Genomic DNA, 26506 nt, shown 5'->3' with positions numbered 1-26506 from the left:
ACCCTCTAGGATGGTTTAAAGGGTCCCAAACACTTTAAAGACTGGAATATCCTTGAAAGTATACATGCTACTCTTGACTCCCTCCATCATTACATAATATAGAAAGATAATATACACAAAGCTATATCAGATTTTGAAAGGCACTGAAACACTTAAAGAAAAAAATGTCTAAGTAACATGACTAAAGATACAAACCAATACAAACATGAAGACATAGTCTTAAATTAACAGCACCAGTGTTATGCTGCTTAAGGTAAGTTGAAATGAGCATTTAGGAAAATCAGGAAATAATTCATGTGAGGGGTTTGGCACTTACCCACACAGAGAATATTAAAAAAGAACCCTTGTTGAACAGATTTGTTCACCAGTTGTTGAGGCAAACAATCAAAACCAAAATGATCAAGCGTAGTTAAACAACGGATATTATCTTCTTTTTGCTTAGAGAAAAAAACAAATAAAAATATATTAATTAGAATAGAAAATGTCATTTGAAAATATGACTATAATAATATGTCAAAGAAATGGAATTGATTATCATTTGATCATCATACCTCAGATAAGATGCAAATGAAGTAAATTTGTGAGAAGAGAAATCTTTATCCAGACACACAGATTTTTGTCATCATTTTTATAAATAGTGACTCTATCTCTGATCACACTCAGACTATGTTTTTAAATTTAAAAATAGGAAATTACAGAAGTACCACAAGAAAGCCTAGTATGTTACTATACAATAATAAATTATTTTTATAGAAAAAAAGGAAACAACATTCTTTCACTCCGTTTCAGTGTGGTAATAATTCAGGAAATCCAATATATGTTAATATATGTAAGGAAATCAAAGTTAATTTGAATTTTTTAAGAAGCAACTAAAAACTTTGACTTCAGATTTCTTATATGCCCTCTGAGAACTTGTGTTATATCAAATTGTTAAAGGAATCCACTGCTAATAATACCAACCTAGAAAACTAGAAATCCAACAATATTATACATAAATTTACCAACTGATTATTTTTAAAAGGTGGAAAAATAATTCAAAGAATGCTTAACAATCTACACTAATCTCATCCCTAGAAATCTCTCCCAAACAACTAGAAAATTTCACAAATGCTTTATGCATAAAAGTGTTCACTGTAGCTATCTAACATCCAAATGTATGACTCCCTGAAATAGAATATGCAAGTAAATGATAATATATTTTTTCACGCACACACTGGGGCATTCTTAAGTCATTTTTAAAGATGTTTATGAAGAATGCTTTAATAAATTGAAAAATACATGAAAATATTAAGTTAAAAAAGTAAGGTGTGAAATTGTGTGTACACTCCTAGCTTTTGGTGATAGAGTAACTTATAGCATTTTACCTTTCCTTACATCAACAATTAGAAACAACTGTTTGGGGAGTTCCCTGGTGGCCTAGTGGTTAGGATTCTGGGCTTTCATGGCCGTGGCCCGGGTTCAATCCCTGGTCGGGAAACTAAGGTCCCTCAAGCCGCATGGTGCGGCCAAAAAAAAAAAAAAAAGGACTGTTTGAAGGCACTGGGAGGGAAAGAAAAGGAGGCAGAAACAAGAATAAATCACGCTGGAAATAAGGTTAGCATAAGAGGTGAAACTAGGTTTATCCATATATTCCCTTGAAGTGACTCCCCAGTAAATGAGAAACTTGGGAAGCAGAGCTCAAGCAGAATGACAATCTTGAGCTGGGAAGTCTAAGGTCAGAAGTTGGGCTGCCAAAATACTGGGATATTGAGAAAGAAATGCTGGAAGAGCAAGCCACAGAGTGGGGAGATCCAAATCTGCAAACTTTAGAACACTTGGCTGAGTCTAACTCTGCACGTGCAGGCATGGCTACAAAGAGCTCAGTGGCAATGGAGAGAAGAGTTGGCATTCCAAAAGTGCTAAACTGGTATTTCAGCAGTGGTCCTGGGAAGGCCCGAGGAGACAGAGTTTGGAGTTTACATTTCTTCCAAGTTAGACAAGATTGGTCAACACTTTAGATAAACACTTTGGACTTTTTATTTAAATTTGTAAAAGGACTTGCTATAGGATTTAGGATTATGTTCTAAGTCAAAGGGTTACTCCCAAGTCAAAGGGTATAACTAAGATAAACCCATCTTTACAAAGAGTATCATGACTCAACAGTGTCCAAATGACTTGCCAGTAATCTAACTGCCTGCTAAAACAAAATTCAATACTCTTTAGAGAAATATAATAATAGAATTCAGACTTTCTACAATACCATCCACAATGCTCAATGCATAATCAAAATTACTAGGTTTGAAGAAGCAGAAAAAAATCTGTCTCATAGCCAAGGAAAAACACAATCAATAGAAATAACCACATAATGAGGATACTGGAATTGGCAGACAAATACTATAACTGTTATGAACATGTATAAGAATCTACAGAAAAAATGAGTTTAATGGATGAAGTGATAGGTAATTTTAGATACATGAAAGATGATGATATAGGAGTCAAAGCATACCACCAAAAAAAGTCATCAAATCACAAAGGAAGACAGCAAGATAACAAGTAAAGAACAAAGCAATTACAGAACAATCAGAAATAATTAACAAAATGGCAATAGTAAGTCCTTACCTATTGATAATTGTTTTAAAGGTAAGTGAATTAATTCTCCAATAAAAGGTCATAGAAGGTTGAATGGATTTTAAAAAACCAAATGATATGCTGCCTACATGAGAATAACTTTAAGAACACAACAGACTGAGAGTAAAGGGATGGAGAAAGATATTTCAAGCAAATGGTTACCAAAATAAAGCAAAGGCAGCTATACCTATTTCAGACAAGATAGACTAAGTTATAATTATAAAGAGGACAACCTATCAAGAAGATGTATTTATTATAAATATGCACTCAGTACCTAAATATGTAAAGCAAATACTAGCAGAACTAAAAGGAGAAAGAAATAGCAATGCAATAGTAGCTGGGGATTTGAATACCCCACTCTCAACAATGGATACATCATCCAGATGGAGAACCAATAAGGAAACAGCAGATTTGAACAATGCAATAGACTGAATGGACCTAATAGGCATATACAGAAAGTTCCATCTAACAGCTGCCTACTACACATTTTTCTCAGGTGCACACAAAATATTTTCTAAGGTAGATCATATATTAAGCCACAAGACAAGTCTTGATTAATTCAAAATGATAGAAATAATATCAAGTATCATAATGATATGTAAGACATTTACACTGAAAACTACAAAAGAATGATAAGAGCGATTAAGATTGAACTAAATAAATGGAAATATATATCGTGTTTACACATTGGAAAAACCATTAATATTAAGATGCTCTTTCACCCCATATATATTCAAATGCAATTTTACAGGAGAATCTGTTTAAATGGCACCTACTGGCCAAATGTTGCATAATTGAGCATCAAAATTATTAACTATGAGACTGCTGTTCTTCATATTTCAATTTCATGTTCCTTTCTACATGCCTACCCCTTCCTGAATCACCCTGCTATGGGACTCTTAATTGAGTTCAGTAGTAAGAGTAAAATAGGTTTACTATATCATGTTTTTAGCATAACTATTTTGAATAGTGTGGTCAAAAATATGAAATTATTTTAAAAAAATTTTTAACAAAGAAAACATATAGTTGGTAGTCCTAAATAAGAATATGCTTCAAAGATTTTTTTAAAAACACTCTTTGCATAGAAATTAAATTATGCTATTTCTTTTTCCATAAGCATTATAATATTATAGACACAATGATATAAGGAAACATTTGTATTAATAGTTTCACTATGATTAGTATTAGAATTCATTTAATCCTCTTATGTTAAAATAAGGGATTAAGATCCAAACAGTTTACATGATTTACCCAAAGACAGAGTTCAATACACTTTGAGCTCTTTGAGATAGAATTTTATTCACTTTATATCATTAACTCCCAGCTCACAGTAGGCTTTCAATAGCTTTTGGTTGAATTAGTGCATGCTAAATGAAGAGTGAATGGTAGAGATAGGAGCCTACCCGGGTCCTATCTGGTCTCAACCAAGAATCCAGGAATCAACCAAGAATTAATTAGTAAAAATTCCATGGGGATTTTATATTTAAAGAGAGTGTATTTACCAATCCTAAACTGAAAATACAATCAAATAAGAAATAATAAAAATTTTCAATTTGTAACTACTTGTGCTCTTAGAAGACAGCGTTTATATATGGTGGTAAATTTTGACTTCTCTACTCAAAAGAGAACATTCTGACCCATATAATCTGAAGATTATATGTAACAATAAAAGATTTGGACACTCTACTGTCCTCTCTGTCCTACACTCCCTTGTGGCAGGCTTCTCTCATTTTAAAAACTGTAGCTTAGGGAGGTACCAGATCAAAGTGCTTTGTGTGTCCATAGAACAAAATATAGCCCATTTTCTTATCAGGAACAGACCAGAAACCTTGGCCTCATGAACACTGAGTTTTCACCCACAGAGCAAATATCGATAGAACAAGCAGGGGTTTCCATAGAATCATCACTATTACTTAACAAATGTCTTCTGACGGGCCAAAAGTTCTTTCTTATAATATTTACTTTTATAAAATTCCAAAATAATCTATGGAGAGAACTTAAATATTTCAGATTCTACTAATTTGGAATTTGTGATCTTTCAAGTCTCGTTCTTGAATTCAACTTTGCATCATCCACAAACAAAGCACAAATAAAGCAAATTAAGAAATAAACAAGGTAGATATATAAAAATATATGAACCTACTATTAAAAGGATTATTTCACATGCATTCACATGAAACTGAAATGCAAATCATACATTATTTTAATCCCTCATGATAGCAAGGACACACAGACTACATCTAGCAAATGGGATACTGTACATAAAGTTATAGTCTGTAAATTTATAAAAGGACTCTACAAGCTCTGACAAGCCCTGATGTTTACCCTGTATTCACTGAACTTTTTTTCCCAGTGGTATGGGGAAAGGTAGCTGAATAAGAAAAGTCACTAGTCATTGTGAGCCTTTGGGATAGTCACTGGTGCCTGTTTTCTCTTCTGTAAAATGAGAACATTTGATCAGGAGAGCTTAAAATTCTTTCACACTCTGATGTTCTATAAGTCAAAGAGTCTTATTTATGAAGAGCCTACAATTTCAATAGAATAAAAGCCATGAAGAAAAAGTTAAAATATCTATTAATATCATACTAAGTACCAAAATTACAGAAAAGTCAAAAAATAATATAGGAATTTGGAAGAAGGATAGATGACTGTGGCATAGAGTAGTTAAAAATAATTTTAAAAGATGGCAGATTGTCTCTTGAAGACAGGATAAGACTTGTATGAAGGAGGGAGGTATTATGAACAAGAGGTAAAAAAAGGACCCAACAATAGAGAGTTTTAAATATGAGGCTAAGGAATATGGATTTTATCTAAATGGTAATGGGCAGTGGCTAGAGGTTTGAGCCAGAGAATAGTAGAAGGAAGAAGCATTTCAAAAAGATGAATAAGGCACTAGCATGACAGTGGCCTGGAGAGGAAACTAGAGCCAGAAGATGAGTTGTGAAGCCCCTTCCCTTATAAAAGTGAGTGTTCTGTTGGTGGGAATGTAAATTGATACAGCCACTATGGAGAACAGTATGGAGGTTCCTTAAAAAAACTAAAAATAGAATGACCATATGATCCAGCAATCCCACTACTGGGCATATACCCAGAGAAAACCATAATTCAAAAAGACACATGCATAATTCAAAAAGACACATGCCCATCGACAGACGAATGGATAAAGAAGATGTGGTACATATATACAATGGAATATTACTCAGCCATAAAAAGGAACGAAATTGGGTCATTTGTAGAGATGTGGATGGATCTAGAGACTGTCATACAGAGTGAAGTAAGCCAGAAAGAGAAAAACAAATATCGTATATTAACGCATATATGTGGAACCTAGAAAAATGGTACAGATGAACTGGTTTGCAGGGCAGAAATTGAGAAACAGATATAGAGAATAAACGTATGGATACTAAGGAGGGAAAGTGGCGGGGTGGGGGTGGTGGTGTGATGAATTGGGAGATTGGGATTGACATGTATACACTAAGATGTATAAAATAGACAACTAATAAGAACCTGCTGTATAAAAGAATTAATAAAATAAAATTCAAAAATAAAAACTAAAAATAGAACTACCATATGACCCAGCAATCCCACTACTGGGCATATACCCTGAGAAAACCATAATTCAAAAAGAGTCATGTACCACAATGTTCATTGCAGCTCTATTTACAATAGCCAGGACATGGAAGCAACCTAAGTGTCCATCAACAGATGAATGGATAAAGAAGATGTGACACATGTATACAATGGAATATTACTCAGCCATAAAAAGAAATGAAATTGAGTTATTTGCAGTGAGGTGGATGGACCTAGAGTATGTCATACAGAGTGAAGTAAGTCAGAAAGAGAAAAATAAATACCGTATGCTAATACATATATATGGAATCTAAAAAAAAAAGGTTCTGATGAACCTAGGGACAGGACAGGAATAAAGACGCAGATGTAGAGAATGGACTTGAGGACACGGGGAGGGGGAAGGGTAAACTGGGATGAAGTGAGAGAGTGGCATGGACATATATACACTACCAAACGTAAAATAGATAGCTAGTGGGAAGCAGCCACATAGCACAGGGAGATCAGCTTGGTGCTTTGTGACCACCTAGAGGGGTGTGAGAGGGAGGTGCAAGCAGGAGGGGATATGGGGATATATGTATATGTATAACTGATTCACTTTGTCATACAGCAGAAACTAACACAACATTGTAAAGCAATTATACTCCAATAAAGATGTAAAAAAAAAAAAGAACAGAGCTATTAAAAAGAATTAGGTTGATCAGTATGGGCTGATATGAAAAGTTGTTCAAAGATTAGATTAGTTATTTCCTGTAAAGAGCTAGGTTGAAAGGCCTGTTATCTCTTTCTTATTGTTTGAAATTTTCTTTTAATAATGTTATTTTTAATTTCAAAAAGGAGAATAAATTAAGTTGCCAGTTGTAAAGGGTTCAAAAAAAGTTTGGAAGACTACTTGCTAAATGGTTTGTAGCAAGCATTTATATATCAGATTAAAGTTCGACTAATTGGCCTTTGGGATCCACCTATTCTAAAATTTTATGATTTTAATGTCATGTAAACAGAGGAGCATTCACCGTGATTTAATGCATCAGAGGGCCCAAAGGTAATATGGGATGGGCATAAGTCAGTGGTTTAGTCACTGAGATAGGACTCTGACAGTAGTTTTGTCACCAGCAAAGCCCACTGGGGTCCCTGGGAAAAATATGATGGAATCTAGGTGATCGGATAAGGTCTAACCTCTTCTTTTGTGCTTAGTCTAATCTCACTTGCCTTAAGGGGGCCAAGCGCAGAGCCCCTACACCTAACGTGTGGGATTAGAGTTCCCAGCTCAGAACCACTGCACTCAGGACTTCCCTGGTGGCACAGTGGTTAAGAATCCACTTACCAATTCAGGGGACATGGGTTCAAGCCCTGGTCTGGGAAGATCCCACATGCCATGGAGCAACTAAGGCCATGTGCCATAACTACTGAGCCTGCGCTCTAGAGCCCACAAGCCACAACTACTGGGCCGACGTGCCAAGAGTAGCCCCCGCTCGATGCAACTTAGAGAAAGCCTGTGCGCAGCAATCAAGACCCAACGCAGCCAAAAATAAATTAATTAATTAACAACAACAAAAAGAACCGCTGCACTCAACACCCCCACTTGGCGCTCCATATGGAGAAGCGCTGTTGCATGACACCTCAATTCAAGATGATGACAGTGAACCGTGTGCATAGATGCTGCTGCACCCGGCACTGCAGTCGCCCTCCAAGAACGCCGCCCCACTCCGCTGACAAGAACCCTATAAAGCGAGCCCGTAAACAGCTTGTTCAGGAGAGCGAGGACTCTAGAGCGAGAGCTCACACCTCTCCATTCTTTGATCAAAGAATAAACCTTTCCTTTGCTTCTGAACCAAACTGGCTCTCATTCTATTGGCTCCAATAACACCAGGCAGGAGGACTCTTGTTGGACCCCGACTCAAAAGGGTCGGTAACAATAAGATAAGTTGTCAACTTTTCTTTCGCGCTAAGTCTAGTTTCACTTGCCTACAGGGGGCCGTGTGCAGAGGCCTGCACCTAACACCTCGGATTAAAGTTCCCAGCACAGAACCGATGGGCCCAACACCCCAACTTGGCATATCGTGTGGAGAAGCCCTGCGAGCAACACTTCAACTCAAGATAGAGGTGGGGTGCCGTGAGCACCCACGAGAACTCCACCCCTCCCTCCGCAGACTGGAACCCTACGAAGCAGCCTGCCCACAGCCTGTCCGCAGAGTGTGTACTTTAGAGCTTGAGCTCACACCTCTCCATTCTTTAATCAAAGACTAAACTTTCCTTTGCTTCTGAGCCGCACCCAGTCTCACTCCACTGGCACGAGTGACCCCAGGCAGGAGGACCCTTGTGGGGACCCGACTTGAAAGGGTCAGTAATAGTTTCAGAAAAGCAACGAAGATGAAAGTTGGATCAAATGTGATTTTTAAAGTGGGGCTGATAGAAAAATAAAGGTGGAATAAACCACTCACTTCAGAAAAGTAACTGAGAAAGAGAAGAGAAAAAATATGATCGTTCGATGGTTCAAACAAAGATACAGAAAACCATGCATGATTGGAGGAAAACACCAAAAAGAGAGCCATTAGTTATTAAGTCATAAACAAACACTACTTAACATAGCTCAATATTCATGTATCTGTTCATGTATCTATTTTGGTCAAAAATAGTTCTAAAACTCAGTTTTCACCCATTCAGATATGCTACTCTCTCTTTTAGGGTAAAATTTTATGTGAATTACTATGTTTTCCCTAGTACAGAGACGCGTCTTAACATGGAACTTGGTTCGATCTCCCACTCAGTAAAGTAATAAAAAAGCAGCCACCCAGCCACTTCCTAAAATAACTTCATTTAAAAGTTTTTTATTATCAGTATCTAAAGGTCCACAAACATATACATCAAAGTAGCATTATTCTCCTCACCTACTGGGAGGTTCTGGAATTTTCATTTGTTATTCTTTGGTGTTAAATAGGAATAGTCTTTTGTACTACTAAAAATGTCTGCAGATGCAAGAAACATGCATCAGCTATTTAAACGATCATTGATATTTAACTCCAATCAGTATAAAAGTTAATTCATGTCCAAACATAACAAACATAAGCCTTTACCATCTAGGTCTATATCAGTTTACTGAGTCAATATTTTGAAGCTACACAATTTTGTTAAGGACAAAAAGGAGAATTCTCTTTGAAAGATATACTCAACTATATCTTCATCATCGGGTATTTGTGTGGACATACGCATTGGTTTTTCTGCCATGTCAGACTGAAGGAGCTGAAAATAAAAAAACAAAAACCTTTAAAAGATTACTTTAAAAGGCTACATTCCTACAATATAATTTAGATCAATAAGGGAGCCTAGTATAGACATTATCCCTGGTTTTGGCTTTCAGTCCACACTGTTAACCTGTTTTCAATTGTGGCTGCTTTGCTAGACAGGCTTCTATATAATAAATAATACTCAACTTATAATGTACAGTAATACATTTAATCATAAACATATAAAAAGCATCTAAAGAAAGGTAAACTCCCTTTTGAAATCAAAAGGACAAAGAGTATTGTTCTTCTTTAAAGAACTCTCTGGGCTTGAGAAACGGAAACAGGGAATTTTGCTTTTCTTTTTCACTTTTTCTTTAGTGAAGTATAGTTGATTTACAATAGTATATTAATTTTAGGTGTACAGCTAATAGTATATTGCTTTCAGTGATTCAATATTTTTATAAATTATACTCCATTTAAAGTTATTACAAAATAATGTCTATATTTCCCTGTGCTGTACAATATATCTCTGCTGCTTATTTATTTTATAGGTAGTTGTTTGTGGCTCTTAATCCTGTACTCCTATATCACCCCCCTTCCTTCTTAAAAAGTGCTAAAAGAACCAGGAAGACACTTATAATTACTTAACTTTCCAGAGTAGCTTATCAGGGGAGGCTGAGGTGTTAGAGTGTACTTATTGAAGGAGAATTGAGAAAGCAGAGCTTCTAAAACTCTAAATGACTCCCTTAGACAAGGAACTAAATTAATGATAGTTGTCATTTATGAAGCATTGTGCTGAGTGCTGATGTGCTCTATCTCCTTTAGTTCTCATAATAGATATGAGATACATATATTTTCATTGCCATATGCTAGAAGAGAAAATTCAGAATCGAAAAAATTAAGTAACTTACTTGCTCGAGATTTCAGCTATGTGGCAGACACAGGTCTGAACTGATTCCAACGCTGGTGTTCTTTCTACTGTCCCCAGTTCTGGACCAAATATTCACTGTGTTTGCAACAGTTTGGAACAAGGGAGGAGAGGTACAAGAGAGCAAGCTGTGCTGATTTCTAAGCAACACTGCCTGAGAAGGACATGCTATCCTACTTTTGAGTATAACACAAAGATACTGAGACTATGAGGCATGTTTTAAAGGGAAATATTATATATAAGCATAGCAAAGAGAAAAGCAAACAGAATTAAAGAACGGCTCTGTACCATGGTCTTTTCACTTGATATATCCTGAGGATTATTCCACTTTAGTATATAGATTTACCTCATTTTTTCCCTAATGGTAAATAGTGTTTTCTACTACAGGTAGTGTTTTGTTCTATGGTATGGTTTACTCTAGTCTAGTATATATGAAGGTTCTATACTATTTAGTAGAACAATAATGGTGGGTATTGCAGTGATTTCCGAGCTTTAATTGCAATCCAACAGTAAACACTGAAACCACTGAAAAAGGGTTATTTCTTAACTTCTTATACTTATCCTACTTCAGAATTTGAAGTAAATTACTATAAATTTAAGAGTCTTGTGTTTCAGTTATGCAGATGAAAAAATTCTAGAGATCTAACGTACAACATGGTGACTATAAGTAACAATACTGTATTTTATACTTGAAATTTGCTAAGAGTAGATCTTAAGCATTCTCCTCCCCCCAACACACAAACACACATGCACACACACGCACACAGTGGTAACTATGCGGGGTGATGGATATGTTAGCTTGATTGTGGTAATCATTTCACAGTGTATATGTATATCAAAACATCACATTATGCACCTTAAATATATACAACTTCTATTTGTCAATTATATCTCAGTAACTCTTGAAAAAAAGAGAGGAATTAAAAAAAATAAGTATCTCTGCGTAACTGTTGACTTTTTGGCAAGTCTGCAGAAGATGGTTTGAAAACTAAAGATACAAGTTATCTTATTTTTTAAAACCTAATTAATGGTGCCTTAAACAAATAGGGGTTTACTTCTTTCACATAAATCTAGAGAAGAAGTTTACAAAGTATGGTCCCTGGGCCCCTGGGGATCCCTGACTCTCTTTCAGGGGGCCCGTACGGTCAACTTTATTTTCTAATAATACTAAGGTAATTTGCTTTTTCCACTGTGTTGACATTTGCACTGATGGGTCAAAAGCAATGGTGGCTAAAACTGCTGCTACTTTAATCAAGGTAGTGAGTACCATAAAGCATTTATACCGTATACAAGTGCGAAAATAAGTTATGTGATTGTGAGAGATAGTAACTCATTTTATGGAACACCAATTTCAACTGCAAAAACAACTGACAAATACTAGTTTTTTAGACTTGGTTATTTCTAAGACAGTTTCTTGAACATGAATGAAGTGTGCTTTACAGCATGAAGGAAAATAACTGAAAATATATGTTGTAAATGATAAAATTTGAACTTTAAAGTTTTTGGAGAACTTGTATCCACTATCTTGACAACTTCCTAATACTTACAAACTTTCCCAAAAAGATTAGTGATGATATTAACAAACACAAATTTTTATATTGCATAATGAAATACGTCAGCATTAAATAAACTAGGGTTTTCCAACCTCAGCACTATTGACATTTGGAGCTATATAATCCTTTGTTATGCATTGTTAAAATGTTTAGCAGTATCTCTGGCTTCTACCCAGTAGATGTCAGTAGCAACCCCAGCGTGTGACAACCATTGCCACATATTGCCAAATATTTCTAGACATTGCCAAATATTTCCTAGAGGGTAAAATCATACCCATTTAGGACCCACTGAGTTAGGTAACTCAGTAAACAGATATTTTCCAAATGGCCAGTGTGTGACATTACAAAGTCATACATGAGTTCAAGATCCATTTGGAGAGTGAGACAGACTAACAAGATTGTGGTGTAAAAACCAAAAGTATATGAATATGGTTTCAGATTCTACATTGCAACTAATCTCATCAAGTTTTGGTGGGGTATCAAAGAAGAATATTCACAATTACAAGAGAAGACTTATTAAAGGATTCTTTTTTCCAACTATGTATCTATATGAAGTCAGATTTTCTTCAGAAACATCAACCAAAACAACATATTTCAAAAGATTAAATGTAGAAACAGATATAAGGATCCAGCTGTCTTTTTTCTCTTTTTATGGTATTAAAAAATACATAACATAAAACTTACCATTTGAAGTTCAGTGGCATTCAGTATATTCACTTTGTTGTGCAGCCATCATCTCCAGAAGTCTTTTCATCTTCTCAAATTGACATTTTGTACTCATTAAACAGTAACTAGACATCTCCATTCCACCTTCAGCCCCTGGCAACAATTGTAATGTCTGTCAATGTCCAAATTTAACTACTCTAGGTACCTCATATAAGTGGAATCATACAGTATTTGACCTTTATTTCTTAACTTTTTATTTTATATTGGAGTATAGCTGGTTAACAATGTTGTAATAGTTTCAGGTGCACAGCAAAGGGACTCAACCATACATATGCATGTATCCATTCTCCCCCCAACCCCCCTCCCGTCCAGGCTGCCACATAACATTGAGCAGTGTTCCCTGTGCTGTACAGTAGGTCCTCGTTGGTTATCCATCTTAAATATAGCAGTGTGTACATGTTGATCCCAAACTCCCTGACTATCCCTTCCCTCCATCCATCCCCTCTGGTAACCATAAGTTTGTTCTCTAAGTCTGTGAGTCTGTTTCTGTTTTGTAAATATGTTCATTTGTGTCATTTCTTTTTAGATTCCACATATAAGGGATATCATACGATATTTCTCTTTCTCTGTATGATTTACTTCACTCAGTATGACAATCTCTAGGTCCATCCATGTTGCTGTAAATGGCATTATTTCATTCTTTGTAATGGCTGAGTAGCATTTGACCTTTTGTGACTGAATTATATTACACTTCGCATAATGTCTTCAACGTTCATTCATGTTGTAGCATGTTTCAGAATTTCCTTCCTTTTTAAGGCTGAATGATACTCTATAGTATGTATACATATACTACATTTTGCTTATTCATTCATCTGTCAACAAACACTGGGTTTCTTCCACTTTTTGGCTATTGTGAATAATGCTGTAACACACATGGGGATGCAAATATCTCTTTGAGATCCTGCTTTCAAGTCTTTTGGTGTTATCTACCCAGAAATGGAATTGCTGGATCATATTGTAATTCTATGTTTAATTTTTTGAAAAATTGCCAAACTCTTTTCCACAGCAGCTGTACCATTTTACATTCCCACCAGTAACGCACAAGAGTTCCAATTACTCCACATCATTGCCAACACTTGTACTTAACTGTTTTTTGTAGTAGCTGTCCTAGTGGGTGTCACTTGGTATCTCGTGGTTTTGACTTGTATTTCCCTAATGATTAGTGATGCTGAACATCTTTTCATGTGCTTTTTGGTCATTTGCATGCCTTGTTTGAAGAATTGCCTATTCAAGTCCTTTGCTCATTTTAAAATCTGGTTACCTGTTTATTTGTTGTTGACTTAGAGTAGTTTTTTATACATTCTGGATATTAATCCCTTATCAGATATATGATTTGCAAATATTTTCTCCCATTTTGTGGATTGTCATTTCAGTCAATTACTACTGTTCTTTGATGTACAAAAGTGTTAAATATTGAAGTCCAATTTATCCATTTTTTTCTTTTGTTGTCTGTGCTTTTGATGTCATATACAAGAAATAATTGCCAAGAACAACATCATGAAGCTTCTCTCCTATGTTTTCTTCTAAGAGTTTTATAATTTTACTTCTCACGTTTAGGTTTTTTGATCCATTTTGAATTACTTTTTTTTTTTTTTTTTTTTTGCGGTACGCGGGCCTCTCACTGTTGTGGCCTCTCCCGTTGCGGAGCACAGGCTCCGGTCGTGCAGGCTCAGCGGCCATGGCTCACGGGCCCAGCCGCTCCGCAGCATGTGGGATCTTCCCGGACCGGGCACGAACCCGTGTCCCCTGCAGCGGCAGGCGGACTCTCAACCACTGCGCCACCAGGGAAGCCCCTGAATTACTTTTTGTATGTGGTGTGTAAGGCTAGGGTCCAATTTTATTCTTTTGCACGTGCATATCCAGTTGTTCCAACACTATTTGTTGAAGTCTCTCCTTTCCCATTGAATGCTAGCATTAACAGATGAACATTTGCAGCCGATTTTGGTGAAGTCCAATTAAGCAAAATGTTACCCCCTTAAAAGAATTCCATTAGTCTCATCAGTAGACCTGATATATTCAATCATTATTATTGTATTTTTAGTTTCGTCAATATAAAATTCGGGAGGGGGCCGGTATTTCAGGACTGAGGAGAGCGACGGCTTGTGTGGTCACCTAGGGGACCGAGCAGCGACTCACGCGGGAGCTTCTGATTGGCAGGGGCTATGAGGGGTCCTCGGCTCTCTCGGAAGGCGCAGTTCTGCGAGTGCCGGGAGCGGGAGGTCCGGGCCCCCGGGGTCAGCGCGGCCCTGGTGAAAAGCAGGCCCGGGAAAGCGGGTGGGAGTTCCGAGCCCTGCATATGGGAAGCAGTCGGCCCTGGGCGCCGCCGGCGCATGCGTATCGCAGAGCCGAAGCCAGCGCGGCGCGCCCGCCATTGCTTAGAGGCTTTCGTCAGAGCCCGGCTGGCGCCGGCGGCTGGTCCAACCCCAGGGCCCCGTCACTGGGCGTCATTGGCTCAGGCATCAGGGCCCTCATTACCCTCTCCCGCCTGGGTCCGGACGGGCAGCGGCGGCGGCGGTGTCGTCGTCAGGGGGCGGAGCCGGCCTGGGCGCCCTTTGTCTGTGGAGGCGGGTGAGTGCGGCCCCGCGGGCGGCAGGCGAGGGGGCAGGGCGGGCGGCAGCCCCGGGGTCACGGGTCGCGGACGCCGCCCCTTCGGTCGACTCGGAGCCCCCCAGCGGCGCCCTTAGACTTCTTGGATACCCTGTGCCCCTTTGATAGGAAGGCCTCCGCGTTCCAAGATTACAAACCTATTTTCCTCTAATATCTTATGCAATTTATTTTGGAATAGGCGTGGGTGGGTATCATTTTTGGAAAGTTTTCCCCATCTCAAGAGTATTAAACATTCACCTTTATTTTCTTGTAATACTTTTAAAGGATTTTTTACATAGCTTTTTTTTTTTTTTTTTACATTTTAACCTACTGGGTATTAATTTTGTGATAACGTGTTAGATAGGAATATGCCTTTTTCCCCGGTGGTCTTGCCATCATCTGTTTTCCCACTGAATCGAAATGACGCTTTTATTCTATTCTACAGGCGTGTGTATACTCGGATCTGTTTCTAGACTGTTTCACGGCCCTCACAGTTTCTGCACTGATACCATTTTGTTTTAATATGTGGCAGAGCAGATTCCCCTAATTGTGTCTTTTAACATAATGAGCTTTCTGTGTCTTTTAGTTATTTTGAATTGTGGGAAATGTAAAAGGTACAAAAGTTACCATTTTCTAAGAGACAGAGTTGACCATGGCACTTAGTAGGTGCTCTTATTAAATGGAGAATTTGTTGAAAGTCACTCTATTGCTGAAAACTTTTATATGCTTCCCTGCTGCCATCAGGATAATGTTTTAGTTTCTTAGCAGTGCCCTCAAAGCCTTTTATGACCTTAATATTGCATACTGCTTGGCCTTCCACCCTTGCACTTTATGCTGTAGCCCTACCAAACCACCCAAACAGGAAACAAAACCCTCTGGGGAAAATTCATTAATTTAATGATATCAAAATTTAAAGTTTTTGTATTTGAAAAGAACAAAGGGCTAAAAATTAGAGATTTGAAGAAAATATTTGCAACGTGTTAGAGAAAGTGTCTATAATATGTAAAGAGACTTGTTGAAAAAAGAAAAGAGAAAAAAGAAAAGTGGGCAAAGGATATGCACAGGCAATTTATAGAAGATACAGGAAACCAATGAAAAAAGTGCTTAACTTCATAAGTAACCGTAGAATGCAAATGAAGACAGATATTTTTCACCCACTGGACTGGCAAAATATAAAAATATTGGTGATACAAAGTGTTGAGGAAAGTGCAGGGGGGAAGGGCACCGGTTGTACAGTTGAGGAAGTATTTTGGGTGGCAATTTGACTGCATTTACAAAAATGTTAAATGAGCTCACTCTGTGGTTCAGAAATTCTATTCTAAGATCTGTCCTGCAGAAATACTTGCACAGGTGCACAGGGAAGTATGTACAAAGATGTTTATTACAATATTGTTTATAATTTGAGAAATAGGTACAGCTTAAATGTTCACTCTGGATATGGTTAAACATATTGTGATAGACCCATACAGTGGAATATTGTGCTGCTATAAAATAGAATAAGATAGTTTATTATGTAGTTTATTGTGAAGTTAACACACAAAGAAAGATCTCTAAGACATTAGTGAATAAAGGATGTTGCAGAACAATGAATATAGTATGGTGTGCATTATGTTAAGTATGTATGTGGTTATATTATGTATGTTCATAAATACACAGAAAAGGATGCAAACCAAGTGACTGACAATGAGTTACCTCCAGGGAGGGAAGTAGAGTAGAAGAGAAGTTGAAAGGCACACATATTTTACTCTGTGTACACCCATGTTTTGCATACTCATGTTTTTATGTAGAATGTGTAAAAAAAAAAAAAAAAAACCTTGTTAAAGTGTATAATCTATGTAATCTATGTTTTGTAAAACAAAACAAAACCCCTCACACGCACTTAGAACCTATACAGAGAGAAAAAAAACCCCAGGTTTTATAAGGTAAAATTTTTAAATATTAGCTCTTTTCAGAAAGCAGCAAAAATTAGAGACAAATGATAAAGTGAAGACTATATTTGTTATCTATGTTATGACAGGGGAGTTGCTGGTTACTATCTGTGTTCAGAGGTCCCCAAACCATACTCAGGTTCAGTGATGTTCTAGAAGTACTTACAGAACTCAGCAAAACTGTTATACTCCCAGTAAGATGAGTATTACAGTGAAAGGATGCAGATTAAAATCAGCAATGAAAAAAAAGCATGTAAGGCAGGGTCCAGGAGAGACCAGGTGCAAGCTTCCAGTTGTCCTCTCTCAATGGACTTGTGCAAGTAGTCCTTAATTCTCTGAGCAATGATGTGTGGCCATATGTATGCAGTACTGCCAACCAGGAAAGCTCATTCAAACCTTGGTGTCCAGAGTATTTACTGGAAGTTGGTCATATAAGCATGGCTGCCCATCCATTTTGCTGACCTCCAGTCTCCAGCTCCTCCAGTGGGCAAGCTGATACCACATGGTCCAAGATTCCCACCATAAATCCCATTGTTAGCATAAACTCTTTGACCTGTCCCAAGGCCTCAGGTAAACAGAGACACTCTTAACAGATGGGATGTTTCAGGGGCTTATAGGTTATCTACCAGGAGCAAGGCCAGAGTCAAACCTTTCCTTGGAATATGCAGAGTTTGGACCATTCAGACCTGCTAATTTAGTCCTTTATTGCAGACTATGTAATAAAGGACTCTTACAAATCAATAAGAAAAAGACAATATGGTAGAAAAGTGGACAATTGACACAAAAGGGTAATTTATAAAAGAAAAAATATAAAAGTTAAAAATCCTACCTTATGGGCTTCCCTGGTGGCACAGTGGTTGAGAGTCCGCCTGCCGATGCAGAGGACATGAGTTCGTGCCCTGGCCCGGGAAGATCCCACATGCCGCAGAGCGGCTAGGCCCGTGAGCCATGGCCGCTGAGCCTGCGCGTCCAGAGCCTGTGCTCCGCAACAGGAGACACCACAACAGTGAGAGGCCGCGTACCGCAAAAAAAAAAAAAAAAAAAAAAAAATCCTACCTTACATGTTATCTAAGAATTGCATATTAAAGCAGCAGTTAAATGCTATTTGTGTATTACATTTAAAAAGAATAATACCTAACATTGGCTAATGGTCACTATCATATATTGCTGAATATGTAAAATGATACACCTTTGCCTTCCTTTTTACCCAGCAGTTCCTCTGCTAGGAATTTATCCTAAGGAAATAGTCAGGCAAAATTATGCCAAAACTGTATAATGTTTGCTGTTGTCTGTAACAGCAGAGAAAGAAGGAGAGAGAGAGGCCTAAATGTCTATTAATAATAAACTTGTTAAATAAACTTTAGGTATCTCATGCAGTGGAATATACTATGAGCCTATTTTTTTAATGAATATTTAGATTTTTGTTTTCTACCATGAAGTGATGTATACAATATTATCAATTAAAATCCAGGTTTCAAAAAAGAAATAACATGCCATATTATAATGTGCATGAGTGTGTGTGTGTGTTTGTGAAGGAAAAGCCTGCAAGGCTATATCCCGAAAAAGTAATTGGTTATCTCTAGGTGATGACATTATAGGTGATTTTTTTTCTGCTTTTCTGTATTTACTAAAATTTTCATTTTAATATTTGTCAGAAAATAAAGTGAAGGCGTTTCCACAGTAGAGAAGGGGTGTGGAGAAAGATCTCTCTGGCTGCAGTGTGAAGAAAATGTTGGACTAAAGTCAAGGACCAGTTAGATGGGTGTGGCAGTAATCAAAGTGAGAGATGATACCTGAATAAAGGTAGTGGAAGTGAAGATGGAACACTCACTACGTGTTTAAGGAGGGAAATTTACCAGGATTTGACGTTTGATTGGGGAATGAGACTAAGGGAAAGAAAGAGAGGTCAGGAATGGCACTCAGGTTTCAGGTTTGGTAGCACTATTCCTTGAGACAGGGAATATGATAGAGTAAGAGTAATATGTAAAATATATAAATACCGCTAACTAAGTGCTAATATGATCTAAATATTTACAAATATTTAATCCCTTAAGCCTCACAACAAACCCACGAGGTAGGTGGGGATGTCCAGTAAGAGTGTATGTGGTTATATAGCTCAAAAAAGATGATCAATGAAACCGTAGCAATGGGTGAAGCCACCTGAGAGTAAATAGACTACATTCAGCCCTTTGTATTTTCGGCTTCCACATTTATATATTCAACCAACTGCAGATGGAAAATATTTGGGGAAAAAATTCCAGAAAGTTCCAAATAGCAAAACTTGAATTTGCCGTGTGCAGGCAACTGTTTATGTAGCATTTATACTGTATTAGGTATTATAAGTAATGTCATCTAGAGGTGATTTAAAGTATACAGGAGGATATGTATAGTTTATATATAAATACTACACAGCATATTATATAAAGCATTTGAGCTTCCTCAGATCTTGGTATCTGCAGTGGATTCTGGAACCAGTCCCCCAGGGATACCAGGGGACGGCTGTAAAAATAGAAGAGAATGAATACAAACACTAACAAATAAACGTAACTGTAGTACAAATGAATGACATAACCTCACTGAAGGAAGTGGCAAAGAAAAGAACTGACCTAAGTAACTTTAGGAACCACTATCTTGACTGGATACTCTAAGGTTAAAGACAAAGAGAACTCTACATAAATGCTGTAATCAAGCTAGTAAATGTGTTTCTCACAAGGGTATGAGTTAGTAATTCTGAAACTACTTTGTGTGTATACCAGAATTGAACAAATAAGTAAATATATTGTAGATAATGAGAGCCAACAACTTTTCACTGTTGAAGAAAGAAGTTACCAATGAGAAAAGGAAGAAGACCAAAATGAGCCCTGTGGTATCGGATTGGAACCAGAGGTGTCAGTGTGAACTCATGGTATTTAATATATAGACAAACACAATAGAAGTATGTATATGTGTGGTTGATATGCATACATATATACTTCGTAGCTCAGTCTCCTGGAGGGCCTAGAAGCAATGATACACCAGTAGCAAGCAGCACACCTGCTACCCAGATTTTTGTGTCTAAACACTTTTCCAATAAATGGAACCAGGGCTCTTTGGAGAAGTGGCTGATTCCAGGGATGGTCAGGGAAAATACAAGAGCCTAGAACATCTTATGGTGCCAGGAAGTGTTCAAAATAGCTGAGCTGGTTAGAGTAACACAGGAGCCTCCTAATGGCCAAAGCTGGAACAGTTTGTATAATAAAATAATAATGTTTTGTATTTTAACTCATAGAATAAAACAAATATCCATAAATCCATACAGATATAAATAAATTAGAGCCCAGGAACAGCTTTTCCTTATGGAGAAATTCCAATTAATAATTAGTAGGAAAGAGGGAAGTAGAGAAATCACCATTAAGCAAACACCATATTAATAATTGTTGCAGTGGAGAAACCTGGTAAACACCACCTTAACCAGGTGATAATGGTCAATGTTACCATTCATAAGACATATCTACATCATAAGCCCATTCATATTATGCACTAAGAAAGACACAACATCACTTCTGTGTCATTCTTGCTAAAAATCTTAACTTTATTCCAACCCTGAGAAAACATCAGACAAACCCAAATTGAGGGACATTCTACAAAATAATTCATTAGTACTCTTCAAAAGTATCAAGCTCATGAAAGACAGAAAACCTGGGGAGCTGTTACAGATTGGAGGAGACTCAGGAAAAATAAAAACTAAATGCGACGTGGGATCCTGGATCAGAGAATATTAGTGGAAAAACTGGTGAAATTTGAATAATTTGAATTAATAATATTGTTAAATTCCTGGTATTGATCATTGTACCATGGTTACGTAAAATATTAATATTAGGACAAGTAGGGTAAATGGTATTTAAGAACTGAGTACTACTTTTGCAGCTTAACTGTAAGTCTAAAATTGGTTCAAAATAGAAAGTTAAAAAATAGGGCTTCCCTGATGGCGCAGTGGTTGAGAGTCCGCCTGCCGATGCAGGGGACACGGGTCCGTGCCGCGGAGTGGCTAGGCCTGTGAGCCATGGCCGCTGAGCCTGCGCGTCCTGAGCCTGTGCTCCACAACAGGAGAGGCCACAACAGTGGGAGGCCCGCGTACCGCAAAAAAATAAAAATAAAAATAACTTAAAAAAAATAAAAAATAGAAGAGCAAACACCAGAACCCTTTCATTTACTCAATGAGCAAATATTTGATACATATCTACTATGAATCACATACCGGACCTTGAAATTAGAATAGTTAAGCAAGACAGAACAGATTCATGCCTTCATGGAGGTTAACATCACACAGTAGTGAGGTATAAATAAAGATGGATAACTGTACAATAATTACAACAATAAAAAGTGCTACCTAAAGAAGGAAGGTGTGAACAAGGGGACCTCACTTCGTCCGTGATGTCAAAATCTTACTTGATTTAAGCTGAGACCTGAAGGAAGCGTAGGTATTGCTAGGGGAGGAGGTGGGGGTGGATCCCACACATGGCACATTTAAACACCTAAAAGCAGGATGCTGTGTATGAACCCTCCAAAGCAAACAGCAGAGTGGCTTGAGAGGGAACAGGAAGCAGGTCGTAGGTTTCTTTATGGCTTTGTACTCCAGCCTAAGGAAGCTGCTGAAGAATTTCAAGTGAGGGACTGATAGAGTCAGGTTCAAATCTTTTAAAGGTCCCTTCACTTCAAGTGTGGAGAGGGCGAGAGTAGATTTTGGAAAATCCTAAGGAACAACAATATGTGAATGGTAGGCAGAGGAAAAGGGATTAGAACATAGCCCACTGAAGTAAAGCAAGACGCAGCTGTCAGCAGTACCAGATACCATCAGAGCTCAAGAAAGCAAGAAGTAATGAGGTCCATTGCATGAACCACAAAAGAGAGTTTGGTATTCTTGACCAGAGCAATTTCAGGGGAGTGCTGATGGCAGAACAGAAGCAAGATTACAGAGAATTGAAAAATAAATGGGTAATGAGGAAGTAGAGACAAGTATCGACAATCCTTTGAAGAGTTGTAGCCTTGAATAAATAAAGAATGGTAGTTGCAAAGGGGTGTAAAAGCCAGTGAAAAATTTTAATGTTGGGAGAGACTTTAAATGATTTTAAATGATGATAGGAAGGAGTCAATAAAAGTGAAAGATAAAGTTGAAGATCTAGGAATGAGAAGATAGGTGCTAGGTTCGTGCCTGTAGGGAGGCTGGAGGGAACGGACTGATTCCAGGGAAGAAATAACTTTGTAATGCAAATTCTTGGGCCAATAATATCTCCAGAGGTGCTATTTCATGAGATCTAGGATAGGACCAGTGAGTCTGCTTTTCAACAAATACCATGATTCAAGTGATCTTCAGACCACACTTTGATAAACACTGCTCTTTTGTCTATTTTCCCTGCATCTATTAAACCACTACTCCTGCCTTCATTTTCTTCCCCATCTAGCCTAGAACCTAGGTCTCCCGATTCACAGTCTAGTGTTGTGTAAGGTAAGAAAGATTTCAGAAGTGGTTCAGCCCTGGAAGTGGGTGACTGAAGTAGAATGATGATGAAAATCATTGGGATTGAGGGTGTGAAGGAAACAAAAGGCTCTGATAGTTGTTCTGAGTTCTTGCTTGCATCAGAATCACTTGTGGAGCATTTAAAAAATATGTGGATGCCAGAATTCTTCTCGACAGATTCTGATTTAGTAGCTCTTGGGTAGAGCCTTGCCATGTGTGTGTGTATATATATATATATATATATATATATATATATATATATATATGCATCTGGCCCTATATATATGCATCTGTAGTGTCATTTTAAATCTGGGCTGAGTCCAATGCACAGCCCAGATTGAGAACCACGGCATAGATTTTCTATGGGCAGTGAAGTTCACTCAGATTTTTGGAAGAGCTTGGGGTGAAAATGAAAACTGTTAAGCCAGAATCATCCTTCCTCTGAATTGACTATAATTCTAGTATTCTTTAAGCAGTCAAGGGAATTTGTTACTTTCCCAGCCATCATGGTTACTTGTTTGAAAAAGACTGGCAATTCTGCAGTCTCTCTCTCTGGAAAGCTCCACCTGTTTGTTGTATGAGAAATTGCACAGTTTGTGGGTCGGGAGTTGTTCTCTTTTTCTGTTCTTTCCAATATAGGAATTAAAAGGGAAATTATTAAAAGAAAGGGATCAGATTTTTTTTTAAGGAAAAGGGAGAAAACAAGTAGCAAAAAGGACTTTAGCGTATAGTAGAAAGAGCCCAGGGCTGAATCAGAAGACCTAAGTGTTCTAGAACCAGCTCTTTCACTTAGCTCTGTGATTAGAGCTTCATTAAGCCAAGAATTCATTAAACTCAGAATCCTTCATTAAACCAAGGAACTGAGAACTAAATCAGCATTTCCAAAGGTGTATTTTAAGGAACCCTAGTCCCATCAGATGCCATAAAAAGTATTCTCAGGGAACTTCCCTGGTGGCACAGTGGTTGAGACTCTGCGCTCCCAATGCAGGGGGCAGGGGTTCAACCCCTGGTCAGGGAACTAGATCACATATGCATGCCGCAACTTAGAGTTCGCATGCCACAACTAAGGAGCCCACGAACTGCAACTAAGGAGCCCACCTGCCACAACTAAGACAGCGCAACCAAATAAATAAGTAAATAAATATTTTTTTAAAAAGTATTCTCGGGCTTCCCTGGTGGCGCAGTGGTTGAGAGTCTGCCTGCCGATGCAGGGGACGCGGGTTCGTGCCCCGGTCCGGGAGGATCCCACATGCCGTGGAGCGGCTGGGCCCGTGAGCTATGGCCGCTGAGCCTGCGCATCCGGAGCCTGTGCTGAGCAACAGGAGAGGCCACAACAGTGAGAGGCCCGCGTACCACAAAAAAAAAAAAAAAAAGTATTCTCAAACTAGCTATATTTGTATACAATGTATAATATATTTGAAATGTTCTTCATTGCCTTGGGTTCACACATATAAAGGAGAAACCCTGTCCACTAACATGGTTAGTGCTGTTTTCGTTGTTGTGAATAAATGGTTTTCAGGTGATTGGGTTTGAAACCTCAGGACATCCTTGTAGATTCTATCTGACTCTTCAGACCATAGGACCTTTTTAGAGCTTTTGCTTGGTAAAATAAGGACCTGGTTCTTAAAGTGCTTTAAAATTACTCTTGAAAGGTCTGCGTCTTAGTGAACTGGTTGTAAAATGTTAGAATCGTGCCATGTCTTGGCTTGAATGGCTTCCTTATCTAACAGGGCCACTCCATTGGAACTGCAGTTGTCTCTTTTTCTTCTCAGAAATGACTTCATTCTTCATTTCTATCAATAGTTTTTGAGAAAAGTTTTTCAGGTCAACTTTTGTGAGCAGAGAACAAGTGTATTCTCTCCTGATTATTAGCAGATCAGTACACTTCACTCTGTTGTTGGTATTGGTGAAACACCTGTTTTTTCTTCTTTCTGAGGAGAAAACTCTATCTGAAAGTCTGCCTCTGGGCAAGGACCACATGTTTTCTGTTCTGAGAAGAAGGTGGGAGAGGACTGAGGCTAAGTTTGTTGTAGTTGATGCATCTGTACATCTCTGCTCTTTGTAATCTGAGAAATTTTAAAAATGCTTTTTGCTTGTTTTAAAGAATTCCACATCCTACGGGGCTCTATCTTCATGAATGAATAGTTTGTATGTCTTTATAGACTCCCTAGGTCCCTAGGTGACTGACACTGCTGGATTTCTTCTGCTGACTCTGGTGCATCTCATTACAGTTGCTCAACCTGAAACTGCTCAACCAGGAGGCAGATTTGAATATCATAGTGAAGTCTGTACATGAAGGATTGATGCCTTTAGGGAGAAAAACGAATGTAATAGCCACTTTCAGGAAGCTCTGCATCTCAACTCTGCATGAACAAGGCAAGATTCTGAGAGTGGCTGCTCCTGGGAAGCAGAAGTCATTATCATGGATATCCACTGGCTCCTGACCCTCTCATGAGTTGAGGCACCTTTAATGCCTGGGAGTGGCTGTTTCCTATAAGGCACTGGGACAAATCAGCCTTCAGGGACTGACAAGGATACTGAAGCTGCTAGTACTGGTGTATCTCCTGACTGTCATACTAGAAGAGAACAAGGCTTTGGGGACATTACAACTTAAGAACTGCAAAGAGGTGTAGTCATCCTGGTGGAGGACTGAATCCAGGTACTCAAAAAGGAAAGCGAACATTCTGAAAAATGAAAAGAGTGAAATCTCATTTCTATATTAGAAGGGTCATCCTAAAGAGTCTGGAGTTTGAGGTTAGGGATGAGTTTATCCCCTTAAAGGGTAAGAATAGGCCCTTAACATATGTTCTCTGCATCACCTCATCTCAGTGGTTCTCATTTCCCACTTAGAATCACTTGGAGACTTCAGAATTTAAAATGCTGTTGCCCAGGATCACCCTAGACCATTAAATCCAAATCTCTGGGAATAGGGGCTAAGTGCTGGCATCTTTTAAAAATTCCCCAAGTGTGTAGCTAGGGCTGAAAACCAGTAAGCACCTTTGAGCTTCCCATATGTCACAACAAGTGGAGTTATACTACAGAGGAGAGAAAGTCCTGCATTATGTTCCTCAATGTGATAGAGGAACAAGAATGTCACAGTTAAGTCACCCAGCCTTTAGGCTTATGTCTTAGAGGGCTTCTCTCTAAGCCATTTGCCATCCTAATCCAAAACAAAAGGCCCAAGATTTAGGTTCAGCCTTAATGTCATACGTTGACAAGATTCTTCTTCTCTCTTTTTCCCAGTAATGCCTTCTCAGAATGCTGTACTTTCCCAGGAGGGAAACATGGAGAAGGAAATGAATGTTGGATCACAGATACAGCGGTCTCAGGTAAGTTCAGTTTTACTCTCCTCTGAAATGCTATTATAGTTCTCAGAATGCGGGCACTTTTATTTTTCAATTTTCAGAAGTACTAAGCCCCCAAAATCCAGAGCACTTGAGACTTTTGTGACAGATGCTGATCTCTACGGGATGTTTCCCACTCTCCTTATGTGCCCCTTTATAGCTCTTCTCTCCTTCAGCATTTTTACCAGATCATGGACTCATGTCTGAGCTAGATGTTGTAAAGGTAACACAAGAAGCCATAGACTGTGTTTTAATCACCCTTCCCTTAAATAGCTCACTAGAATTCAAACAACATTTGCCACTCTGTCTGCAAACAATGAATGATGCCCAAGTCACTGTGACTGCATGAAGGTAACAGGACTGTTAATGTACCTGAGAACATCTGCTGCCACAAGTTAATATTTATCAAGAATCTGTTGTATCTCTTCCAAAACCTGTTTAAACCAGTTGTTACAATTTGATTAAGTATGATGTAAACCTCTATGAGGTATAAGTATGATAAGTTGTTTCTATGAAAACTAGTTGAATGCTTTGGAAAGACTCAGT

General features: G+C 38.1%; 2 protein-coding genes across 5 annotated transcripts in view; one reads left to right on the top strand and one right to left on the bottom strand.

Annotated features, from left to right (window-relative positions):
• The window catches only part of SEPTIN14 (septin 14), an 87158-nt gene that overhangs the window by 32599 nt on the left and 28053 nt on the right, over positions 1-26506 (bottom strand). For 2 of the 3 annotated variants that reach the window (XM_073792082.1, XM_073792083.1), the window contains 3 exons: positions 12564-12698; positions 9346-9414; positions 317-437 (listed from right to left, as the gene is read on the bottom strand). In XM_073792082.1, coding sequence (XP_073648183.1) covers positions 317-437; positions 9346-9414; positions 12564-12566 — 193 coding nt within the window. In that variant the 5' untranslated portion in view covers positions 12567-12698. Of the gene's footprint in view, positions 1-316; positions 438-9345; positions 9415-12563; positions 14923-26506 lie in introns of those variants that run through there. The other variant, XM_019921729.3, reaches the window with a different exon arrangement.
• ZNF713 (zinc finger protein 713) overlaps positions 14936-26506 on the top strand; it is a 30179-nt gene continuing 18608 nt past the window's right edge. The window contains exons 1-3 of one of the 2 annotated variants that reach the window (XM_073792080.1): positions 15034-15173; positions 24848-25275; positions 25860-25945. In XM_073792080.1, the coding sequence (XP_073648181.1) occupies positions 25862-25945 (84 nt within the window). In that variant the 5' untranslated portion in view covers positions 15034-15173; positions 24848-25275; positions 25860-25861. Of the gene's footprint in view, positions 15174-24847; positions 25276-25859; positions 25946-26506 lie in introns of both variants that reach the window. The other variant, XM_019921723.3, reaches the window with a different exon arrangement.

Source organism: Tursiops truncatus, chromosome 15 (genome assembly GCF_011762595.2).
Source record: "Tursiops truncatus isolate mTurTru1 chromosome 15, mTurTru1.mat.Y, whole genome shotgun sequence".
Classification (NCBI taxonomy): domain Eukaryota; kingdom Metazoa; phylum Chordata; class Mammalia; order Artiodactyla; family Delphinidae; genus Tursiops; species Tursiops truncatus.
The sequence above is the reverse complement of the archived record's forward strand: the minus strand, read 5'-3'. Positions and strand labels throughout refer to the sequence as shown.